The sequence below is a fragment of the Somniosus microcephalus genome, chromosome 4, assembly GCF_052327205.1.
Source record: "Somniosus microcephalus isolate GS21.2 chromosome 4, FLI_Smic_1.0, whole genome shotgun sequence".
NCBI lineage: Eukaryota > Metazoa > Chordata > Chondrichthyes > Squaliformes > Somniosidae > Somniosus > Somniosus microcephalus.
Genome location: NC_140990.1, coordinates 274,283,906 through 274,304,977, shown reverse-complemented (window position 1 = coordinate 274,304,977; position 21,072 = coordinate 274,283,906). Strand labels below are relative to the sequence as shown.

Sequence of the window (21,072 nt, the reverse complement as noted above, 5' to 3'; positions counted from 1 at the left end):
CGGCAGAAGCGCAAGTTAAGGTGGAGGTGCGGGGCGGCCGCTTTTTCGGCGGACGCCTGCCAGCACCTCCGTCCCCGGCCTCCTGGTCCCCCCCCCCCCCCCCCGTGGCATTGCTGGCTGTTTCCCGAGAGCCCGGCACTTCTCCTTGGTGCCGGGCTCTTTTGCTGGCACTCGCGATCGGGGTTCGCGCTGTTGCAGGCCCCTCCCCCTTAACAGTGGGAGGAAGGCCTGCAGTACCGCAGCGTGCCGTGCCGCAGCATGTGGCGCTGTGGCACGTTGCGCTGCGATATTCAGTTTCAGCGCCCTAAGAGGGACGCGGAGCGCCTCGAGCCTCGCCCCATCTCCCTCTAGGGGCACTGAAACTGAATTTCTGACGATCGCTACAGCTTCGAACGCTGCGCAAAAACCAGGTGAGCTTGGCGCCAGTTTGGCGCCTCAACCCAATTTCGAGGCCATGGTTCCTTCATCCAAGTCATTAATATAGATTGTAATAGTTGAGGCCCCAGCACTGATCCCTGTGGCACCCCACTAGTTACAGTTTGCCAACCTGAAAATGATCCATTTATCCCAACTCTCTGTTTTCTGTTAGTTAGCCAATCCTCTATCCCCAACACCATGAGCTCATATCACTACCTCTCTTTCCTCCTTTAAGACACTCCTTAAAACCTACCTCTTTGACCAAGCTTTTGGTCATCTGCCCTAATTTCTTCTTATGTGGCTTGGTGTCTTATAATACTCCTGTGAAGCGCCTTGAGACGTTTTACTATGTTAAAGGCGCCATATAAATACAAGTTGTTGTTGTTTTTGTCAAAAAAGCTAGTTCATCGTGCCTTAAGAACTCACATGTCCTTCAAGATCATCATGGTGGATACCAGAAGACCACATAGCTATTGTTGATGCTTGCACAATATAGCTACTTATAAATGCCAAAATAACACAACTACAGTACACAGTAATGCACTCAGTCTCAGTTGTGCCAGCTATAATACAATCAATGGATTTGGATGATGTTCACAAGTTCTCATTTTAAGACATCATCTAATGCCCTCAAATTTGTTGAAGCCTTATTACATACCCCAATCCAACTATTCTATACAGCATTTTTCATAATAACAATAAGCAATGGATTAAAAACAATTAATTTATTAATTGTTTTTAAATATAACAATTCACTTATGCAGTCTATTCTAAAACAAGTTCGGCAAAAAGCACAACAATTAACAATAACTCACCCAGCATCTGAGCCATTACCACAAAGCAGTGCATCTTTGGCTCCTTTCAAGAAATAGTAATTTTCTGTTAATTAAATGGTAAACAAAGTTATTTTGTATCTTCCTGTATATACATCTGCCTATATACCTAGGAAAATATAATGTTCACTGTTAGTTTAATAAGTTAAATGAATACAATCCATTGTAACTGTATTCTGCCATACTTATGTAGCAGTGAATTAAATTTGAATTTCCTTAGGCATCTTAAATTGCTTATTATTTTTTTAATATATAAGCAAGATTTGATGTTAACTGGGGCAGGATAAAAGCAGCACAGGATACTTATTATTGTCATTAAAATGAGATACTTGAATAGGTGAATACCAATATTTTAAATCTACAATTTAATTCAGTTCAAAGTAGAAATAAAATTAAAATGAGGTAGCATGTATAGTAAACTGTAATAATGAACGGGTGTGTCTTAAAGAACATGGCACAGTACATTAAAAGTAGTCATACACAACTTGCCTGATAACTCAGTAAGTTTATCAAGTGAGTAGCTGAAACATATAGACCAGGAAGATTCCAGGTTCAATCCTCAGCTTGTAATTAGGCCACCTCTTGAGGTCCCCACAATCACAGAAGCCAGTTTTCAGCCAATTCGATTCACTCCGCGTGATACCAAGAAACGGCTGAGTGCACTGGATACAGCAAAGGCTATGGGCCCTGACAACATCCAGCTGTCGTGTTGAAGACTTGTGCTCCAGAACTAGCCACGCTTCTAGCCAAGCTGTTCCAGCACAGCTACAACACTGGCATCTACCCAACAATGTGGAAAACTGCCCAGGTATGCCCTGTCCGCAAAAAGCAGGAAAAATCCAATCCATCCAATTACCGACCCATCAGTCTACTCCCAATCATCAGCAAAGTGATGGAAGGTGTCGTTGATGGTGCTATCAAACGACACTCACCAATAATCTGCTCACTGATGCCCAGTTTGGGTTCCGTGAGGACCACTCGGCTCCAGACCTCATTACAGCCTTGGTCCAAACATGGACAAAAGAGCTGAATTCCAGAGGTGAGGAGAGCAGCATTTTGACCGAGTGTGGCATCAAGGAGCCCTAGTAAAACTGAAGTCAATGGGAATGGAGGTAAACTCTCCACTGCCTGGAGTCACACCTAGCACAAAGGAAGATGGTTGTGGTTGTTGGAGGTCAATCATCACAGCCCCAGGACATCACTGCAGGAGTTCCTCAGGGCAGTGTCCTAGGCCCAACCATCTTCAACTGCTTCATCAATGACCTTCCCTCCAACATAAGGCCAGAAGTGGGGATGTTTGCTGAGGGCTACACAGTGTTCAGTGCCATTCACATCTCCTCAGATAATGAAGCAGTCCATGCCCGCATGCAACAAGACCTGGACGATATTCAGGCTTGGGCTGATAAGTGGCAAGTAACATTCGCGCCACACAAGTGCCAGGCAATGACTACCTCCAACAAGAAAGAGTCTAACCACCACCCCTTGACATTCAACAGCATTACCATCACTGAATACCCCACCATCAACATCCTGGGGGTCACCATTGACCAGAAACTTAACTGGACATGCCACATAAATACTGTGGCAACAAGAGCAGGTCAGAGGCTGGGTATTCTGTGGCGAGTGTCTCACCTCCTGACTCCCCAAAGCCTTTCCATCATCTACAACGTGCAAGTAAGGAGTGTGATGGAATATTCTCCACTTGCCTGAATGAGTGCAGCTCCAACAACACTCAAGAAGCTCGACACCATCCAGGACAAAGGAGGCCGCTTGATTGGCACCCCATCCACCACCTTAAACATTCACTCCCTCCAGCACCGGCGCACTGTGGCTGCAGTGTGTACCATCTACAAGATGCACTGCAGCAACTCGCCAAGCTTCTTCGGCAGCACCTCCCAAACCACCTAGAAGGACAAGGGCATCAGGCGCATGGGAACACCATCACCTGCAAGTTCCCCTCCAAGTCACACACCATCCTGACTTGGAAGTATATCGCCTTTCCTTCATCGTTGCTGGGTCAAAATCCTGGAACTCCCTCCCTAACAGCACTGTGGGAGTACCTTCACCACACAGAGTGCAGTGGTCCAAGGAGGCAGCTCACCACCACCTTCTCAAGGGCAATTAGGGATTGGAATAAATGCTGGCCTTGCCAGCGACGCCCATGTCCCATGAACGAATAACTAAAATAAAATTTAGATATCTAGTCACAGCCAGGATGCCCTGGTTTAGTGTGGGGTAAATTGGGCAGCTCTCCCACTCTTACTATCCAGTAATCTCTGCTGGAATTATACGTGTAGATCTTGGATGCAAACAGGATTAGACTTAGTTGTGATGCTTCCACAACCTGCCAGCACGCAGGGCTCACATGTGAACAATGGCCGCTTGGGCGAATGATTGGAGGGAGGATGGCTTCTGTGGATCTGAATCCCAGTAAGGAGTCAATAGAAACATAGAAGACAGGAGCAGGCCATTCGGCCCCTCGAGCCTGCTCCGCCATTCAATGCGATCATGGCTGATCATTCAAATTCAATACCGTCCCTGCTTTCTCCCCATATCCCTTGATCACTTTAGCCTTAAGAAATATATCTAAATCCTTCTTGAATATATTTAATGAATTGGCCTCAACTGCCTTCTGTGGTAGAGAATTCCACAGGTTTACTACTCTCTGGGTGAAGAAATTCCTCCTCATCTCAATCCTAAATGGCTTACCCCTTATCCTTAGACTGTGACCTCTGGTTCTGGACTCCCCCGCCATCAGGAACATCCTTCCTGCATCTAGTCTGTCTAGTCCTGTTAGAATTTTATAAGTTTCAATGAGATCCTCTCTCATTCTTCTAAACTCTAGCGAATACAAGCCCAGTCAACCCACCTCTCTTCATACGTCATTCCTGCCATCCCAGCTATCAGTCTGGTGAATCTTCGCTGCACTCCCTCCATGGCAAGAACATCCTTCCTCAGATAAGGCGACCAAAACTGCACACAATACTCAAGATGTGGTCTCGCCAAGGCCCTGTACAACTGCAGCAAGACATCCTTGCTCCTGTACTCGAATCCTCTCGCTATGAAGGCCAAAATACCATTTGCCTTCTTAACCGCCTGCTGCACCTGCATGCTTACCTTCAGCGACTGGTGCACAAGGACACCCAGGTCTCGTTGCACTTCCCCTTCTCCCAATCTATTGCCGTTCAGATAATAATCTGCCTTCCTGTTTTTGCCACCAAAGTGGATAACCTCGCATTTATCCACATTATACTGCATTTGCCATGCATCTGCCCAATCACCCAACCTGTCCAAATCATACTGGAGTTTCTCTGCATCCTCTTCACAGCAGACACGTCCACCCAGCTTTGTGTCGTCTGCAAACTTGGAGATATTACATCTAGTTCCCTTGTCTAGATCATTAATATATAATTTGAATAACTGGGGTCCTAGCACCGATCCATGCGGTACCCCACTAGTCACTGCCTGCCACTCGGAAAAAGACCCGTTTATTCCAACTCTTTGCTTCCTGTCTGCCAACCAGTTCTCTATCCAAGTCAGTACCTTAACCCAATCCCATGTGCTTTAAATTTGAACGCAAATCTCTTATGCGGGACCTTATCGAAAGCCTTCTGAAAGTCCAAATACACCACATCCACTGGTTCTCCCTTATCTATTCTACCAGTTACATCCTCAAAAAATTCCAGTAGATTAGTCAAGCATGAATTTACCTTTTGTAAATCCATGTTGACTTTGTCCGATCCTGTCACTATTTTCCAAGTGCTCTGCTATTACATCTTTTATAATGGACTCTCGCATTTTCCCCACTACCGATGTCAGGCTTACCGGTCTATAATTCCCCGTTTTCTCTCTACCATCTTTTTTAAATAGTGGGGTTACATTAGCTACCCTCCAATCCATGGGAACTGTTCCAGAGTCTGTAGAATTTTGGAAGATGACCAGCAATGCATCTACTGTACTATTTCTAGGGCCACTTCCTTAAGTACCCTAGGATGTAGGTTATCAGGCCCTGGGGATTTATCGGCCTTCAATCCCATCAATTTCCCTAACACCATTTCCCTACAAATACTGATTTCATTCAGTTTCTCCCTCTCATTAGACCCTATGTTCCCCGACATCTCTGGGAGGTTATTTGTGTCCTCCTTTGTGAAGACAGAACCAAAGTATGTATTTAATTGGTTTGCCATTTCTTTGTTCTCCATTATAAATTCCCCTGATTCTGACTGCAAGGGACCTACCCTTGACTTCACCAATCTTTTTCTCTTCACATATCTATAGTAGCTTTTAGTCAGTTTTTATGTTCCTTGCAAGCTTACTCACATACTCTATTATCCCCCTCTTAATTAATCCCTTCCTTCTCCTTTACTGAATCCTAAACTGCTCCCAATTCTCAGGTTTGCTGCTTTTTCTGGCCAATTTATATGTCCTCTCCTTGGATCTTATGCTATCCCTAATTTCCCTTGTTAGCCATGGTTGAGTCACCATTTTTGTTTTATATTTATGCCAAACAGGGATGAACAAATTCTGTATTTCATCCATGCGATCTTTAACTGTTTGCCATTGCCTATCCACTGTCAACCCTTTATGTAACATTCCCCAATCCATCCTAGCCAGCTCGCGCCTCATACATCATAGTTTCCTTTATTTAAATTATTAAAGGACCCTAGTCTCTGAGTCAACTACTTCATTCTCCATCTTAAATGAAGAATTCTATCATATTATGATTGCTCCTCCCCAAGGGGCCTCGCACAAGATTGCTAATTAATCCTTTCTCATTACATAATACCCAGTCTAAGATGGCCTGATCTCTAGTTGGTTCCTCGACATATTGGTCCAGGAAACCATCCCGTATACACTCTAGGAATTCCTCCTCCACAGTATCTATATATATAAAACGGTATGTCTGTCTGTCTGTCTCTCTCTCTGTCTGTCTCTCTCTCTGTCTGTCTCTCTCTCTGTCCGGCTATACAAACAAAAGTTATAGAGCGTACCTGCACATGTGTTATATCAAAAGAAAGCTCATCATTAGGGGACTCTTGTAGGCATATTTACTTTTTGGTCGGACAAAAATTGTTCGCACATTATACAAAAAACCTTCAAAATTCCACTCATTAGCATTGACTGACGTCAAGGTCGACCAATCCTGTGCCGTCATGATTGACCAATCCTACAGTTCAGTCACCTGATGGTTGACCAATCAGTGTGTGTGTGGGCGGGACTAATCGTTTTCATCTCAGGGATCTGTCAGCCATTATACAGCAGCCAGGGCAGCTCAAAACTTTGGTAATCCAGGTCAGTTTCTTTTTTAAAAAAAATAAGATTTACCAAAAATGTTTTATAAGTACTTTAACTTTCATCTTTGAAGGTATTAAAAGCTAGAAATGTTTAGGTTAAAAAACAGTGCAAAACGGGCCTAGGCTTCTCCAACTGCCGACAGCCCAAATCCAGTCCCAAGCTCCCGGCCCACACATCCACCAGGCCCAAAAAAGCCCTGGAAACTGCCGACAACCCAAATCCAGTCCCAGGCTCCTGGCCCACACATCCACCAGCCCAAAAAATTGCCCTGCAACGCGGGGCTCCCCTGCTAGTTGTTAATAATTTGGTTTGCCCAATCTATATGTAAATTAAAGTCACCCATGATAACTGCTGTGTCCTTATTGGACGCGTCTCTAATTTCCCGATTAATACCATCCCCAACCTCAGTATTACTGTTTGCGGGTCTGTATACAACTTCCACTAACATTTTCTGCCCCTTGGTATTGCTCAGCTCTACCCATGCAGATTCCACATCATCAGAGCTAATATCCTTCCTTACTATTGTGTTAATCTCCTCTTTAACCAGCAATGCTACCGCACCTCCTTTTCCTTTTTGCCTGTCTTTCCTGCATATTGAATAACCCTGGATTTTGAATTGCCAGCCTTGGTCACCCTGGAGCCAAGTCTCCATAATCCCAATTATATCATATCCGTTTACATCTACATGCGCAGCTAATTCATCCACCTTATTACGAATGCTCCTCGCATTAAGACACAAAGCCTTCAGGCTTATTTTTTTAACACTCTTAGACATTTTAGAATTATTATTTACTGTGGCCATGTTTGATTTACACCCTTTGACTGCCACTTTTGCTTTTCTCCTTCCTGTCTTTCGCTTCTATCCTTGCTTCCCTTTCCTCTGTCTTCCTTCACAGGTTTCCAACCCCCTGCCATTTTAGTTTAAACCCTCCCCCAGAGCACTAGCAAACGCTCCCTCTAGGACATCAGTACTGGTCCTGCCCAGGTGCAAACCGTTCAGTTTGTACTGGTCCCACCTCCCCCAGAACCGGTTCCAATGTTCCAGGAATTTGAATCCCTCCCCCTTGCACCATTCCTCTAGCCACGTATTCATCTGAAGTATCCTTCTATTTCTATTCTGACTAGCATGTGGCACTGGTAGCAATCCGGAGATTACTACCTTTGAGGTCCTATTTTTTAATTTACCTCCTAACTCCCTGTATTCAGCTTTTAGGACCTCATCCCATCTTTTACCTGTATCGTTGGTACCTATATGCACCACAACAACTGGCTGTTCACCCTCCCTCTCCAGAATGCCCTGCAGCCGCCCCGGGACATCCTTGACCCTTGCACCACAGAGGCAACATACCATCCTGGAGTCTTGTTTGCGGCCGCAGAAATGCCGATCTATTCACCTTACAATAGAATCCCCTATCACTATAGCTCTCCCGCTCTTTTTTCTCCCGTCCTGTGCAGCAGAACCACCCATAGTGCCAGGAAGTTGGCTGCTGCTGCCTTCCCCCGATAAGCCATCTCCCTCAACAATATCCAAAGCGGTATATCTGTTTGAGAGGGGGATGGCCACAGGGGACCCCTGCACTACCTGCCTGCGCCTACTACTCTGCCTGGCGGTCACCCATTCCCTTCCTGCCTGTGCAGCCTTTACCTGCGGTGTGACCAACTCATTAAGCAGGCTATCCATGACATCCTCAGCATCGCGAATGCTCCAGTATGTATCCATTTGCAGCTCCAGCGCTGCAATGCGATCTGCCAGTAGCTGCAGCTGGATACACTTCCCACATACATGGTCGTCAGGGACACAGGAAGTGTCCCTGATTTCCCACATAGTGCAGGAGGAGAATGCCACGGGGCTGAGCTGTGCTGCCATGACTGTCACAGGACAGAGAGTGGAGAGAGTCAATTCAAACTGTCACAGGAAAGAGACAGTTCAAACTGTCACAGGACAGAGAGACAGAGGGGGAGAAATTCAGTATCACCCCATTCGGGGCGCAATTAACGGCCGGGCGCAAAGATTAGCGCCTGCCGCTAATTATCACCTCTGACTGCAAACTTGGCTTTTATCGCCCCGGAGGTGATTGGAGCGCTAAATCAGGCGCTTCACATCTGTCTTAAGACGCAAAGGCCAAGGAGCGAGGCGCTAACTCACAGCGCTGGCGAAGCTCATGTGATGTCAGTCAGAAATGGAACAGAGACACACTGGCACCGGCCAATTCTTAAAGGGGAGTTCTGATGAATGGTCATTGACCTGAAACGTTAACTCTTTTTCTCTCTTCACAGATGCTGCTTGACCTGCTGAGTTTCTCCAGCATTTTCTGTCTTTATCTTAAAGGTGAGGTTTTATCTTGGTCTCCATCTACATCCTGTTCATTGCAGCCTTGAGTCTCGGCCTGGAGAGACCTGTACATCAAATCTGCTGGAAAGATCAATGGAGAGACCCAGGGAAAGAGCTCAGAGTGCAGCCCCCACAGTCTCTTCTAAATAGATACAAGGAAGGGCAAATCAAAATGAACCTGCAAAGTGCTGCTCAGCATGCAAAACTCCTTCACACAGTGTAGAATCTCACCAGAAGTCTCTCTCTCTCTCTCTCAGAATGCATGGTGCAAAAATGTCATCAACAAAAAAAGGCAGGAAGTGGTCGCCTTTAAATAGCGCTCCCCCAGTCCCTTCCCGACTGCAAAACGCTCCCCTCAACCTGTCGTTGCTAGCGGCAGGAGTTAAGGCAGGGGCCGCCACTCAATTTCCAGTCCAGGGCGCTACCTCGGCGTTGCGCACTCAACTGACGTCACGATCTGCCAGCGCAGGAGATCGTGGCGGTAGTGTTTAGCGCTGCTGCAAAATGTCCAGTCAATTTCGCGAGAGGCACAAATATCGCCGCGCCCGGGCGCTAGTTGGTTTGCGCCCCACTTAGCACCCTCTTAAGGCGCTAATGGGTGGCGCTACCAACTGAATTTTTCCCCCAGAGAGTCAGTTCAAACTGTCACAGGACAGAGAGACACAGAGTCAGTTCAAACTGTCACAGGACAGAGAGTGGAGAGAGTCAGTTCAAACTGTCACAGGATAGAGTGGAGAGAGACAGTTCAAACTGTCACAGGATAGAGTGGAGAGAGACAGTTCAAACTGTCACAGGGCAGAGAGTGGAGAGAGTCAGTTCAAACTGTCACAGGATAGAGTGGAGAGAGACAGTTCAAACTGTCACAGGATAGAGTGGAGAGAGACAGTTCAAACTGTCACAGGGCAGAGAGTGGAGAGAGTCAGTTCAAACTGTCACAGGATAGAGTGGAGAGAGACAGTTCAAACTGTCACAGGACAGAGAGTGGAGAGAGTCAGTTCAAACTGTCACAGGACAGAGAGTGGAGAGACAGTTCAAACTGTCACAGGACAGAGAGTGGAGAGAGTCAGTTCAAACTGTCACAGGATAGAGTGGAGAGAGACAGTTCAAACTGTCACAGGATAGAGTGGAGAGAGACAGTTCAAACTGTCACAGGGCAGAGAGTGGAGAGAGTCAGTTCAAACTGTCACAGGATAGAGTGGAGAGAGACAGTTCAAACTGTCACAGGATAGAGTGGAGAGAGACAGTTCAAACTGTCACAGGGCAGAGAGTGGAGAGAGTCAGTTCAAACTGTCACAGGATAGAGTGGAGAGAGACAGTTCAAACTGTCACAGGACAGAGAGTGGAGAGAGTCAGTTCAAACTGTCACAGGACAGAGAGTGGAGAGACAGTTCAAACTGTCACAGGACAGAGAGTGGAGAGAGTCAGTTCAAACTGTCACAGGACAGAGAGTGGAGACAGTTCAAACTGTCACAGGACAGAGAGTGGAGAGAGACAGTTCAAACTGTCACAGGACAGAGTGGAGAGAGTCAGTTCAAACTGTCACAGGACAGAGAGTGGAGAGAGTCAGTTCAAACTGTCACAGGACAGAGAGTGGAGAGAGTCAGTTCAAACTGTCACAGGACAGAGAGTGGAGAGAGACAGTTCAAACTGTCACAGGACAGAGAGTGGAGAGAGACAGTTCAAACTGTCACAGGACAGAGAGTGGAGAGAGTCAGTTCAAACTGTCACAGGACAGAGAGTGGAGAGAGACACTTCAAACTGTCACAGGACAGAGAGTGGAGAGAGACAGTTCAAACTGTCACAGAACAGAGAGTGGAGAGAGACAGTTCAAACTGTCACAGGACAGAGTGGAGAGAGACAGTTCAAACTGTCACAGGACAGAGAGTGGAGAGAGTCAGTTCAAACTGTCACAGGACAGAGAGTGGAGAGAGACAGTTCAAACTGTCACAGGACAGAGAGTGGAGAGAATCAGTTCAAACTGTCACAGGACAGAGAGTGGAGAGAGACAGTTCAAACTGTCACAGGACAGAGAGTGGAGAGAGACAGTTCAAACTGTGACAGGACAGAGAGTGGAGAGAGTCAGTTCAAACTGTCACAGGACAGAGAGTGGAGAGTGATGTGCCTCAATGAAACCGAGACTCGACGTTAACAGAGCAAAGCAAGGCTTTTATTAACTAAGAAAGTAATACACAGTGGAGAAGTGTCTCCCATCCTGCTTAAGTAGTGGCCAGGTATGGGCGGAGCCCTACGCACAATACAGTACCGGAGGGGAAATGAAACTGAAACTAAACTAAACACAGAGAATACAGTGCCTGAGAACACAGAGAATACAGTGCCTGATGAACGGCATATTTCATCACATTCACCCCTTCTATAGATTTAGTCTGTTCGGGGGTTTGATAGTCCTCTGTGACCGACGTGGTGCCGCGGATGTCGGCTGGGTGTCCCCGGTGGCCTCCTGGGTCTCTGCCAGGGGCGCCACCAGGGTTGTTGAAGGGGTAGTTGGTGGGGGCACCGTTGGTCGATGTTCTTCCGGGGGTGATGAAAGAGTAGTGGGTGGGTAAGAATTGCTGTGATCGCTGTTGCTGTTGTTGTCGTGGTTGTTGTCGTTACCGGCTGGGGCGACGTCTTTTATGGACACGGTGTCCTCCCTTCCGTCAGCGTGCCGGACATACGTGTATTGGGGGGGTTGGCGTGGAGTAGGTGCACTGACTCCACGAGAGGGTCCGTCTTGTGGCCCCTCACATGCCTTCGTACAAATACCGGACCTGGGGTGGAGAGCCATGACGGCATGGATACGCCTGAGGTGGATTTCCGGGGAAAGACAAACATTCGTTCATGAGGCGTGGCATTAGTGGCAGTACACAATAGCGACCGTATCGAATGGAGCACATCTGGGAGGACTTCCTGCCAGCGGGAGATAGGGAGGCCCTTGGTCCTTAGAGCTAGAGTGACTGCTTTCCATACTGTCCCGTTCTCTCGCTCCACCTGGCCGTTACCCTGGGGGTTGTAGCTGGTGGTACGGCTCGTGGCGATCCCCCTGGACAGCATGTACTGGCGTAGCTCTTCACTCATGAAGGACGCCCCCCTATCCGTGTGGATGTAGCTTGGCATACCGAACAGGCAGAACAGGCTGTTGAGGCATTTAATGACCGTGGCGCTGGTCATGTCTGGGCAGGGGAAGGCGAATAGGAAACGGGAGTATTCGTCCACAATGTTCAGGAAGTAAACATTGCGGTCGACTGACGGGAGGGGGCCCTTGAAATCTAAGCTGAGCCGCTCAAAGGGCCGTGTAGCTTTGATTAAGTGGGCTGTATCTGGGCGGTAGAACCGAGGCTTGCACTCAGCGCAAGTGCGGCAGTTCCTGGTCAGAGACCGAACTTCCTCAATCGAGTAGGGTAAGTTGCGAGACTTTATGAAGTGGAACAGCCGCGTGACCCCTGGGTGGCAGAGGTCGTTGTGGAGGGTCTGTAGCCGATCCCCGGTGGCGCTGGCACACATCCCTCATGAGAGGGCGTCGGGGGATTTGTTAAGGGCCCCTGGCCGATAAATGATGTCATACTCAAAGGTGGAGAGCTCGATCCGCCACCTGAGAATCTTATCATTTTTAATCTTCCCCTTCTGCTTATTATTAAACATAAACGCTACTGACCGCTGGTCGGTAAGTAGGGTGAAGCGTTTGCCGGCTAGGTAGTGGCGCCAGTGGCGCACTGCCTCCACGATGGCTTGGGCCTCCTTTTCCACGGAGGAGTGTCTGATCTCGGGCCCTTGGAGGGTCCTCGAGAAGAAAGCTACGGGCCGCCCCGCCTGGTTGAGGGTGGCCGCCAAGGCAAAGTCAGACGCATCACTTTCCACTTGAAATGGAGTGTTCTCGTCCACTGCCTGTAGCGTGGCCCGCTCAATATCCTGCTTAATGCTTTTGAAGGCGGCGTGGGCCTCACCAGAGAGCGGAAAAGAGGATGCTTTCAAGAGGGGGCGGGCTTTGTCGGAGTAGTTGGGGACCCATTGGGAATAATGAGAAAATAACCCCAGGCACCTTTTCAGGGCTTTGGGAGTGTTGGGCAGGGGGAGCTCCCGTAGGGGGCGCAATCAGTCGGGGTCTGGTCCGATTTCCCCATTCTCCACCACGCTGCCTAGTATGCAGAGGCGCGTGGTGTTGAAAACGCACTTGTCCTCGTTGTAAGTGAGGTTGAGTTTTTGTGCGGTTTTCAGGAACCTCTCGAGGTTCGAGTCGTGATCCTGCTGGTTGTGACCGCAGATGGTGACGTTGTCGAGGTAGGGGAAGGTTGCCTGCAAGTGGTGGTCATCGACCATGCAGTCCATCTCCCTCTGGAAGACCGAGACCCCATTCGTCACCCCAAAGGGGACTCTGAGGAATTGGTAGAGGCGTCCGTTCGCCTCGAAGGCAGTGTACGGGCGGTCCCCTGGTCTGATAGGGAGCTGGTGGTACGCTGACTTGAGGTCGATGGTGGAGAACACCCGGTATTGGGCGATTTGGTTCACCATCTCGGATATGCGGGGTAGCGGGTAGGCGTCTAGCTGGGTGTATAGATTAACCGTCTGGCTATAATCTATCACCATCCGCTTCTTCTCGCTACCCCTCACCACCACCACTTGGGCACGCCACGGGCTGTTGCTGCGTTCGATAATGCGCTCCTTCAGGAGCCTGTCTACCTCGGTCGCGATAAACCGCCTGTCCTCCCAGCTGTACCTCCTGCTTTTGGTCGCTATTGGCCGGCAGTTGGGAGTAAGGTTCGCGAATAGCGAAGGCGGCTTTACCTTCAGGGTAGCCAGACCGCACACTGTGAGGGGCGGCTGGGACCCACCGTAATTGAGCGTGATGCTTTGGTGGTGGCACTGGAAATCCAGGCCCAAGATCACGCTCGCACAGATTCTTTATGATTAACAATTTAAAATTATCGTATACAGTTCCGTTAACGGACAATTGTACCACGCAGTAACCCATAACGGTCGATGTCTGGGTTTTATCAGCCATAGAGATGGTGCCCCGAGCAGGGACCACCGTTAGAAAGAGTTGTTGTGCTAGTTCAGGGTGGATAAAACTCTCCGTGCTTCCACTGTCAATTAAACATTTAACCCCGCACCCGTTTACCTCGATGTCCACCATTGATTTGGATAGCGGGTGTGGTCTGGTCTGGTCCACTGTGACCGATGCCACTATAGGGCCCTGATCGAGACAAGATGGCGTCCACGCTGTCTGCTCACAAGATGGCGGACCCCACGAGGTCGGGCAAGACGGCGTCCAAGATGGCCGCTCCCACGGCGCACACGCGGCGGTGGCGGGTTTTCCAACGGGGTTCCCTCTGCACACCTTCCTAAAGTGCCCCTTCTTACCGCACTTAAAGCAGGTGGTGCCTTTCGCCGGGCACAGGTTTCTGGTGTGCTTCGGCTGCCCGCAGAAGGAGCAGTTGGGGCCCCGACGCGTCGCGGCTGTCGTAGGGCTTCTGGGGGGAGAGCGGGGCCCCGACGGTGTCGGGCTGCCGGGCGGGGAAGATGCCTTCCAAGATGGCGGCACCCTAGGTGCACACGTGGCAGCGTGGGCGGCGCGGGCTGAAGAGTAGGCGTCCGAGTTTCTCTGGGCCACATCCAGGGATCGCGCTGTGTCCACAGCCTGTTTCAGGTCCAATCCCGTTTTTTCCAGTAGTCTCTGCCGGATGTAAGTGGAGCTGAGGCCTGTGATAAAGGCATCACGAACAAGCTCGTCAGTGTACACTGCGGCTTTTACATCTTGGCACTTGCAGTCTTTGCCAAGCGTTTTCAGGGTGACTAGGAACTCATCCAGCGATTCCCCAGGTCGCTGTGCGCGAGTAGCGAGCAGATGCCTAGCGTACACCTCATTCGTAGGCTGCTGGTAATGCGCCTTTAGGATGTCGCAGGCGGCCGTGTACGTGTCGGCGTCTTGGATGAGGGGGTAAACTCGGTGGCTTACCCAATTCCGCAGGATTCCGAGTTTCATACTTTCGGCGTCCGTAGCGCCTGTGACGGCTACGGAATTGTCCAGGAAGAATTGCATACACTTAAAAAGTGTCCGAAGCGTGCCGATGCGTCCGAAGCATGCTGGTCCAAATCCAAACGTTCGGGTTTCAAGAGTTGATCCATTGCGTTGAAAATTTAGTTAATAAAATTGATGTGCCTCAACGAATCCGAGACTCGACGTTAACGGAGCAAAGCAAGGCTTTTATTAACTAAGAAAGTAATACACAGTGGAGTAGTGTCTCCCATCCAAAGATCTGCTGCACTGTCTGTGAGACAGTGCAGCCTACTTAAGTAGTGGCCAGGTATGGGCGGAGCCCTGCACACAATACAGTACCGGAGGGGAAATGAAACTGAAACTAAACTAAACACAGAGAATACAGTGCCTGAGAACACAGAGAATACAGTGCCTGATGAACGGCATATTTCATCACAGAGAGAGACAGTTCAAACTGTCACAGGACAGAGAATGGAGAGAGTCAGTTCAAACTGTCACAGGACAGAGAGACACATAGTCAGTTCAAACTGTCACAGGACAGAGAGTGGAGAGAGTCAGTTCAAACTGTCACAGGACAGAGAGACACAGAGTCAGTTCAAACTGTCACAGAACAGAGTGGAGAGAGACAGTTCAAACTGTCACAGGACAGAGAGTGGAGAGAGTCAGTTCAAACTGTCACAGGACAGAGAGTGGAGAGAGTCAGTTCAAACTGTCACAGGACAGAGAGTGGATAGAGACAGTTCAAACTGTCACAGGACAGAGTGGAGAGAGACAGTTCAAACTGTCACAGGACAGAGTGGAGAGAGACAGTTCAAACTGTCACAGGACAGAGAGTGGAGAGAGTCAGTTCAAACTGTCACAGGACAGAGAGTGGAGAGAGACAGTTCAAACTGTCACAGGACAGAGAGTGGAGAGAGACAGTTCAAACTGTCACAGGACAGAGAGTGGAGAGAGACAGTTCAAACTGTCACAGGACAGAGAGTGGAGAGAGACAGTTCAAACTGTCACAGGACAGAGAGTGGAGAGAGACAGTTCAAACTGTCACAGGACAGAGAGTGGAGAGAGACAGTTCAAACTGTCACAGGACAGAGAGTGGAGAGAGACAGTTCAAACTGTCACAGGACAGAGAGTGGAGAGAGACAGTTCAAACTGTCACAGGACAGAGAGTGGAGAGAGACAGTTCAAACTGTCACAGGACAGAGAGTGGAGAGAGACAGTTCAAACTGTCACAGGACAGAGAGTGGAGAGAGTCAGTTCAAACTGTCACAGGACAGAGAGTGGAGAGAGACAGTTCAAACTGTCACAGGACAGAGAGTGGAGAGAGTCAGTTCAAACTGTCACAGGACAGAGAATGGAGAGAGTCAGTTCAAACTGTCACAGGACAGAGAGTGGAGAGAGTCAGTTCAAACTATCACAGGACAGAGAGTGGAGAGAGACAGTTCAAACTGTCACAGGACAGAGAGTGGAGAGAGACAGTTCAAACTGTCACAGGACAGAGAGTGGAGAGAGACAGTTCAAACTGTCACAGGACAGAGAGTGGAGAGAGACAGTTCAAACCGTTGCAGGAAAGGAGGGGAGAAAAATATGCAGAGAAAATTGGTGAGTAAATAAATAAATAATCACACAAATCTTCAAATTCAAACAGCAAAAAAGGGCAAAAGAGAGTTATATTTTTCTCTTAGTTTGGAGGCGCTGTATGGAAAAATGTACTTGACTGAACAAAATAAATATCACTAATGCAAGACATGACTTAGTAAAGTTATGGTGCTTGGGGGGGCAACAACTTCTAAACAGGATTGTGTCTTTATAAAACAGAACTAGAGCCAAGCTGATTGCATGAACCTCAGTGACTGAATAATTTGGCAGATGACTGTTCACCTCTGGGAGCTGAGTTCAGATTTAACCACAAATTACTAGATCTCCTGTCTCAGGTGGACGTAAAGATCCTAAATGAAATGTGCTTATAATATACTCTATACAGCTGGTTCTGGTAAGATTCCTGTTTAGAACCTGAAATGTTAGTGTACCAGATAATTTCTCAAAAGTATTTAATTTTTCCGAAATCTGCCTACTCCAAAAACGAGGGACCATTTAAAAAAAAGATTTTCTTTAAAAATGTTCTCTCCTCTCCTCCCATGAAGATATTGGCCCCTTATATAGATTACGGTTCCATTGGCGTGCTGATATTTTGCCCCGTGGCAATTACTCATGTATGATTAACAACAGAAAATGCTGGAAAAACTTAGCAGGCCAGGCAACATCCGTGGAGAGAAAATAGAGTCAACGTTTTGGTTGAAAACCCTTTGTCAACCCTTTGTTTTTCCAGCATTTTCTGTTGTTATTTTGGATTTCCAGCATCTGCAGTATTTTGCTATCGTGCTCATATATGATTATTCAACCACAGGGTGGCATCACACTTAAGCGGGACTCGATCTTCATCCAACATACACATACTCAAGGATCAATGGAGGCTATCAATCCGAGCAGGTACATCTACTATTTTTCCTTGCCTAACCCAGGAGCACTGAGACGAATGATAACCTACAACCATTATGGCTCACTTCATCAGTAGATAAAGTCACTGAGCCATTGGGCGGCGGGGGAGGGGGGGGCGCCTTTGAGAGGCAATGTTTTTTCAGCTCGAGACATAATCAAGCTGAATAAAGCATTACAGATTAATTTTTTGGTCTGTATTGTCTAATCATTTTTATTGTGCTCACACTGTACATTGAGAAATAATATTTTCCTTGAAAATCTTTATTCAGCTTTGACTTAAAAACTAAGAACAAATATAGAGCTGATGCCTGACTCAATTACGTCCAGATAAATGAGCTAATATGAACATTAAGTGCTTACCTTTTTCTTCGATGTATTTCTCATAGTTGAACGTGTTCATTGTCTCATTCGCCATGGTGTCATTCAGGTCAAATGAACTGTTACTTGCACTAAAAGAGACACCAACTGGTGGCCAATGTACACATTTATGTTTTAAGTTTCCCATGAACAGCTGCAGCCCTATTAGTGCAAATACGCTCAAACAAAAAACAGTCAGAATCATTACATCGGACAATTTCTTCACTGCCTGGATCAGGGCACCCACAATGGTCTTGAGACCTGCAAAAAACATAAGGCTCTCCTGTGATTTTTGATAATAAGCATACTCATTAGATCAAGCAAGAAATCATCAGTTCTTCTTGTATTGTATTAGCCAATCTCATGCAAAAGCTAAATTGCCAGATTTAACTTACATTTAAGTAAGAATTTGCTGAAACTAAGCTAAATGTAATGAATGACATGATATACTGTAATAACAAATGGAAAGCTGCAGCAGTTGTGTAGTTGAATGAAACTTCATGTAGACTGATCCAACTTGTGAATGTGAAAGAATGTAGCTGTATACATTCTTAATAAGATGGTTGTTTCTGTGGAGCAATGCAATTTTTATTTTGTGTTTTGTATTTTATGAACTCATTCACCTCAACTTAAACAACATTTTTCTACAGACTCTAAAGTTGTAATTATAGTGAACATTGGAGCCAAGTGAAAGGCCCTTTGTGATGTAACTGATTCTCCAAATCTAAAAGTTGTGATACAACTTTTTATAACGGACCTTAATTTTTAAATGCTAAACTTTGTACATGCTTTTTATTTTTTGATTAACTTTGGCTAACTAGATTATAGTACCACAGGCCAATAATAGTCAAGAGATTTAAAGCATTACAGTAGTACAGACCAAGCATGAGCAATAGTCTGAGACTCCAAACATTACAGTCCAACAAGTCCAACATGGGGAGGAGTCAGAATATAGCACCGTGGGGTCAGAGATTGAGTGCATAGCATCATTGCAGGTGAAACGTGAGGAATAATTTAATTCGCAACATTGAACAGTGACCAATCTAAATTACATCTGTCTCATACTATTGTCATAACCTATAAATGGGCACATATAGTGACCATCTCCAAATACCCACTCACAACAAGGAGGTGTTATAAAAGTTTTAATGGTTTGGAGTACAAAGGATGCCTTAAATTGATTAAGCTTTCATGCATTCATCATGCTGATGTGCAGTATTTTGTTTTCTCATCTCTATGTTTGTATATTATTCAGTAATCATTTTTTTCAAAGTCTTGATTTTGTATTTGTATTGTTTATGCATGACATCTAATTTATAGAAAAAGTGCATAATTTCAACAAAGACTATTTGCAGAATGCATTGAGTAATTTGCAGAATAGGGAAGGGAAAACTATACATCACAAGATGCAAACCACTCATGCTGGATATTGCAATGTCTCATGCAAGAAATTGTTAAACGTCAAGGCTGAATCCACAAACAAAAACAAACACGTTCAAAAGCAAGGAATCCTATAATTTAAAATATTTTCTCTGATTCCAGCTTTTGTGTTTTATTTTTCATTTCAAGAAAAAAGATCAGCCTCAGTGTTTAACCTAGCTCTCACCTGGAATGACTGAAATTGTTTTCAAAGCTCGGAGAACTCTGAATGTTCTCAACGCTGAGACATTGCCCAGGTCCACAAACTCTGTCACATATCTGTAATAGGGGAGGGCACACACAAACACAGTGACAGGATACAAAGATACAGTTGGAGGTACATGGGACCTGCTAGCGCCTTACACCGATCACTTCTTACCTGGTATTACAGAAATAGTTTTCAAAGCTCTCAATACTCTGAAAGTTCGAAGAGCTGAAACATTGCCTAGGTTTACAAATTCTGTTACATACCTGTAGAATTAAATCACAGTTATTTCGGCTTTCAAAGCTTTTTAATATAATTACAATGCTTGGTCTTTCACTTTGGTGATCGTATTTGTATTTTTATTTTCCTCCTTAGATTGTCTCTCCTGAAGATAGTAACTCATGTTAGGGTACAGTTCCATGGGTGCTGGCAGCCCTTTGGTACCCAAAACAAATTGCTATTCTTCATGTGTAAACCTAGACACCGAATATTGCCAGACTATTCAAACAAGGAGGCTGATATTAACCTTATCCAACATGCAAGCCAAATGTTTTTCTCTCCCCAGCCCAAGGACAATGGAGCCAATTACAGCATTCCACTGTTACCCCAGGTGAAATCAGTTAAATTAGCACCAACCGGGGATCAAAGCTGGTACCTTCCTGGTCAGTCTGGCTCAATTTTGCACCATGTTGTACATTCACCCACTGAGTCATCAAGGGGTGATAATAGAATTATAAATAAATCAAAAATATACTTCTCAAACAATTGGTCTGAATTTTTCTTGACCAAGCTGCACCTTTGATGGAAATGTTACTGCTGTTTATCACAAATAAATTAACTAATTGTACATCACTGTCTTTTGAATTTATCATTCCAGTTATGCCTTCAAGGAATGGCCCCAAAGGAAAACAGCATAGAGTATATTTGACTTTTTTGTAAGTACTTACGCCATAAGAATGACACTGAAATCCAGCCAGTTCCATGGATCTCGGAGAAAAGTGAAACGATCTAAACAGAAGCCCCTTGCAAGAATTTTTACAAGCGATTCAAAAGTGTAAATACCAGTGAAGGTGTACCTAATGGAATTATAACAAAAAAAAGCCGTTCAGTAATTTTCATTGGCAAATATCAGTAACAATTTTCATTGGCAAATATCAATAACAATTTTCATTGGCAAATATCAATAACAATTTTCATTGGCAAGTATCAATAGCAATTTTCATTGGCAAATATCAATAGCAAGGGAAACTTCCATAAGTTTCAGTCTAAAGAGGCTGTGCTCTTTATTACTGATTCCTGAAACTTCCTTCAGTTCTATTACATTAAATATAATTGAATTCTGGAACTATAATCTTTTCCCTATTATTCATTTGCAAGTTAATTTCAGAGACATGAGACCTAATCAAACTTAAGAGAACAAGAAGAACTTTCAGTACAGTATATTTTAACACAATTCCTTTCCATGTAAAGTAAATCTGTTTACTGAATGGGTCAGTTTACTGGAACAGTAGCTGGAATTTTCCCCTAAAACAGGTGGGTTTGGAGTGTGGGGGCAGTTAAAATATTAAAAATGGGATTACCAACCTGATCCCGCCTTCAACCAGCCCTCTTCCAGTTTTAATAGAGGTGGGACATGGGGGTGCCGGGGGGGTGGTGAGGGGTGGCGCGAACAACCGGGGGGGGGGGGGGGGGGGGCGGTACATCAATTTAAATATTATAATGAGGC

The 21,072-nt window shown here is 46.2% G+C and overlaps 1 protein-coding gene across 3 annotated transcripts in view; it reads right to left on the bottom strand.

The window, feature by feature from the left end:
* scn1laa (sodium channel, voltage-gated, type I-like, alpha) overlaps positions 1-21,072 on the bottom strand; it is a 199,902-nt gene that overhangs the window by 164,080 nt on the left and 14,750 nt on the right. For 2 of the 3 annotated variants that reach the window (XM_085986442.1, XM_085986443.1), the window contains exons 4-7: positions 20,294-20,422; positions 19,329-19,420; positions 17,726-17,983; positions 1,233-1,296 (exon numbers count right to left, since the gene is read on the bottom strand). In XM_085986442.1, the coding sequence (XP_085842568.1) occupies positions 1,233-1,296; positions 17,726-17,983; positions 19,329-19,420; positions 20,294-20,422 (543 nt within the window). Of the gene's footprint in view, positions 1-1,232; positions 1,297-17,725; positions 17,984-19,328; positions 19,421-19,520; positions 19,613-20,293; positions 20,423-21,072 lie in introns of all 3 variants that reach the window. The other variant, XM_085986444.1, reaches the window with a different exon arrangement.